A 3,338-nucleotide genomic window follows, 5' to 3' on the forward strand; every position below is an offset into this window, starting at 1 on the left:
AAAAACAAAAACAAAAACAAAAACAAAAACAAAAACAAAAACAAAAACAAAAACAAAAACAAAAACAAAAACAAAAACAAAAACAAAAACAAAAAATGACACCATAATTCTGCAACCAAAAGTGTATCATAAGAAAGTGCATACACATGTAAAGGGAAAAATTTTGAAAAACAGTAGTAATAAACGTATGTACCACATAAGTGCAACTTTAGTACGTTTATTTGATCGAGAAAAAATAATAATTGAAAGTTTCCGTACTAATCCAAGTTGCAGTCTTTGTGGTTTATATTTAGTTGGGCGCACTTTGGCAGGCACATTTGTATGGTTGTACGTACACGTACGAGAAATAGCGTTATTCCCGTGTCGCTCCTAATGCAGTGGTGATAACCCTGTTTTTTTTTCTCTGTCTCTACTGTTCATACCTGCCATATTGATCGCTCTACTACCTTTCAACAGATGGGAGCGTACTTGTCGGCACCTAAAACGAATAAGGAGTCCCTGGATGGAGGAAACTTAGAGCTAGACCCAAGCAGATATGGACTATCATGCATGCAAGGATGGAGGAAGAACATGGAAGATAGTCACATATGCTATAACAATCTGAAACTGAACGAAATAGAGGAGGACGTATCTATTTATGGAGTCTTCGATGGACATGGAGGACCAAATGTGTCAAAATGGATTTCGTATAATTTCCGAAGGATTTTTTTAAAATGCATAAAAGAAGCTAGTGAGGAATTAACAAAGAAGAATCTCCACGAGTCGCAAAATTATAAATTAAAACTAATAAAATTAACCCTTGAAAAAACATTTCTGAAATTAGATGAAGAAATGCTACTCACGGAGAATCAAGAAAAATTAAAAAAATATAGCGTGCCAACACAAGAAAATGAAGAAGAATCAGACACAAGGGAAAATTATTTGTATTCCATGTTGAATGACATCATATCGAAAAATATCAGCATCAAAGCTGTAGAGAAAGATGGGAAGAGGTGCTTACAGGTTGTTTATAATAAGGATGGAAATCCAGTAGAAGAAGGCAATGGAGAATCTTCCACCACGCTAAACGATGAGGAAAATAGCAAATCGCCTGACTTGTTAGGCAACACGGATGGTATAGTTAAGGAGGAGGATGAAGAAGAGGACAACGATGAAGATGAAGATGGGGAAAAGGAGACTGCCAAGGAAGAGGGAGCGAAAAAGGAGAGCTGCAAAGATGGGAATAACAAAACTTTAAAGAAAGACGACGATTTCCCCGAAGATTTAACTACCAGCGATGGGGAAGAAAAAGCTGCAGTCAAGGGGGAAGTACAAAAGGGCAAAAAGGAGGAAAAAACGGAAGAGGGTCAGGAGAACAAAAGTGCAAGTAAGAAAGACAAAACAGGTGCAGAGGGAAAAAATGAGGAAGCAAATGTGGCAGAGGGTAAGTGTGAGATGGACTCAAATAAGGCTATATCAAGTGCTAGTGGCAGTGAAGGTAAAGGCAAGGCAAAAGACGAGGATGGTAAGGAACACGTCGATGGGTATGCCGACGACGGCGAAAGTGCGGAAACGAATACGAAGAGATTGAAGAAGGGCATGAATAACGAGTACGCAAAGAGCGAAAAAGAGAGCAACAAGGAGGAAGACCTGAGCGATGGCGGTAGTGGTAGCACATGCGAACCGGTGGTTAAGGCCGAACTGACGTATGATAACCTAAAGTCCATGGAGGAGGCAGCGGCCAAGGAAGCTAAAAATAATGGGGCAAACGGTAATTTGCCTGGTTTTGACGAAAGCGCACTAAGGTTATATGAAAAAGGAAACAGTAGCACTGAGGAAGGATTTTCCTACGACGATGCTGTGACAAACGTAATTGATAACAACATAAGTAGTAATAACGACGCCAGTAACGAAGGAGACGATTGCAATGGATTATATTCTTCTGACGAGTTACGCCTATTTGAAAATTATTACTCAAATGATTATGAAGATAACATAGCTTATAGTTGCGGGTCGACAGCACTAGTAGCAGTTATCCTTAAGGGGTATCTGATAGTGGCAAATGCAGGAGATTCTAGAGCCATCGTTTGTTTTAATGGCAACTCGTTAGGTATGTCCACCGACCATAAGCCACATTTGCAAGAAGAAGAGGCCCGAATTAAAAAGGCAGGGGGATATATTTCTAATGGAAGGGTAGATGGAAATTTAAATTTGACAAGAGCTATTGGTGATTTGCACTATAAAAGGGATCCATTTTTACCTCAGAAGGATCAGAAAATTTCTGCGTTCCCCGAAGTTACTTGTGTTACGTTAACTCCGGAAGATGAATTTTTATTTCTTGCTTGTGATGGCATTTGGGATTGTAAGGATGGACAAGACGTGGTCGGATTTGTAAAGACGAGACTTGAAAAATTCGAAGAACCGACAAATGATGAAACTGTAATTGACAACACAGACAATGCTAATGAAAATGCCACAACGACTATTACCACTAATGAAAATATTGTTAACAGTATGGGCAATGATGAAAAGGATAAATCGAACGAGTTGGAGCAAAATGAAGCAAGCAAGGAGAACAAAAATGCGGAAGGAGATGAGGTGGTGGACTTACCAATAGGTAAGAAGAAACACAACAAAGCGACTGCTAAAGGCATGAGTAGCAACGATGAAGATGTTGAAAATGGTAGTGAGAAAAAAACGACAAAGGAAGAAGGAGGCCTTTCTGAAGGTGCTCATGGGGAAGACCACGACGATGATGATGAGGAAGAGGATGAGGAGGAGGACGAAGAAGATGAAGAAAGCATCAATCATATGGGAGACCATGATGGATTAGAAATTGATAGATATGATGAGGACGACACGAAATTCGATTCCGCACCAGTTATCGTCAGGAAGAAATTCGAAAAGTTTAATAAGCTTTCCCAAATTTGTGAAGAATTGTGTGATGAGTGCTTGTCCAACAATTACAAAGAGAATGATGGAATTGGATGCGATAACATGACGTGCCTGATCGTTCAGTATAACCCCATTTATAAAATACACACAGAGAAGAAGTTTTTAAATATAGACGAAATTGAGTAATTTCCGGGAGGTGTGTCGTGTGGTTTGTAGAGGCTTATAAAAAACCCTGCGTTGAACATGTAAAAAAACAAAATGGTTGGGTGACTAGGATGAATGGGCACACATGTGAAATATATACAAGCGCGTTATGTGTGTGCGTCACTCACCCACTGTTTACTGTTTACTGTTCACTGCGGGCAAACGCGATGGCCACAGCGCAACCCCAATGCACTCTCTAAATTGTCCAGTTGCTTCACATTTAAAAATAGCAAAGACGCACCCTAATTTATGCTATTTAA

The 3,338-nt window shown here is 39.5% G+C and overlaps 1 protein-coding gene across 1 annotated transcript; it reads left to right on the forward strand.

The window, feature by feature from the left end:
• Positions 1 to 456: 456 nt before the first annotated feature.
• Positions 457 to 3,060, forward strand: AK88_00125 (uncharacterized protein; the record flags this gene model as incomplete). Its single annotated transcript, XM_012477776.1, has 1 exon — positions 457 to 3,060. The coding sequence occupies one exon, from the start codon at positions 457 to 459 to the stop codon at positions 3,058 to 3,060; it is 2,604 nt and encodes an 867-aa protein (XP_012333199.1).
• Between the last annotated feature and the right edge of the window lie 278 nt (positions 3,061 to 3,338).

The sequence above is a fragment of the Plasmodium fragile genome, assembly GCF_000956335.1.
Source record: "Plasmodium fragile strain nilgiri unplaced genomic scaffold supercont1.1, whole genome shotgun sequence".
Classification (NCBI taxonomy): domain Eukaryota; phylum Apicomplexa; class Aconoidasida; order Haemosporida; family Plasmodiidae; genus Plasmodium; species Plasmodium fragile.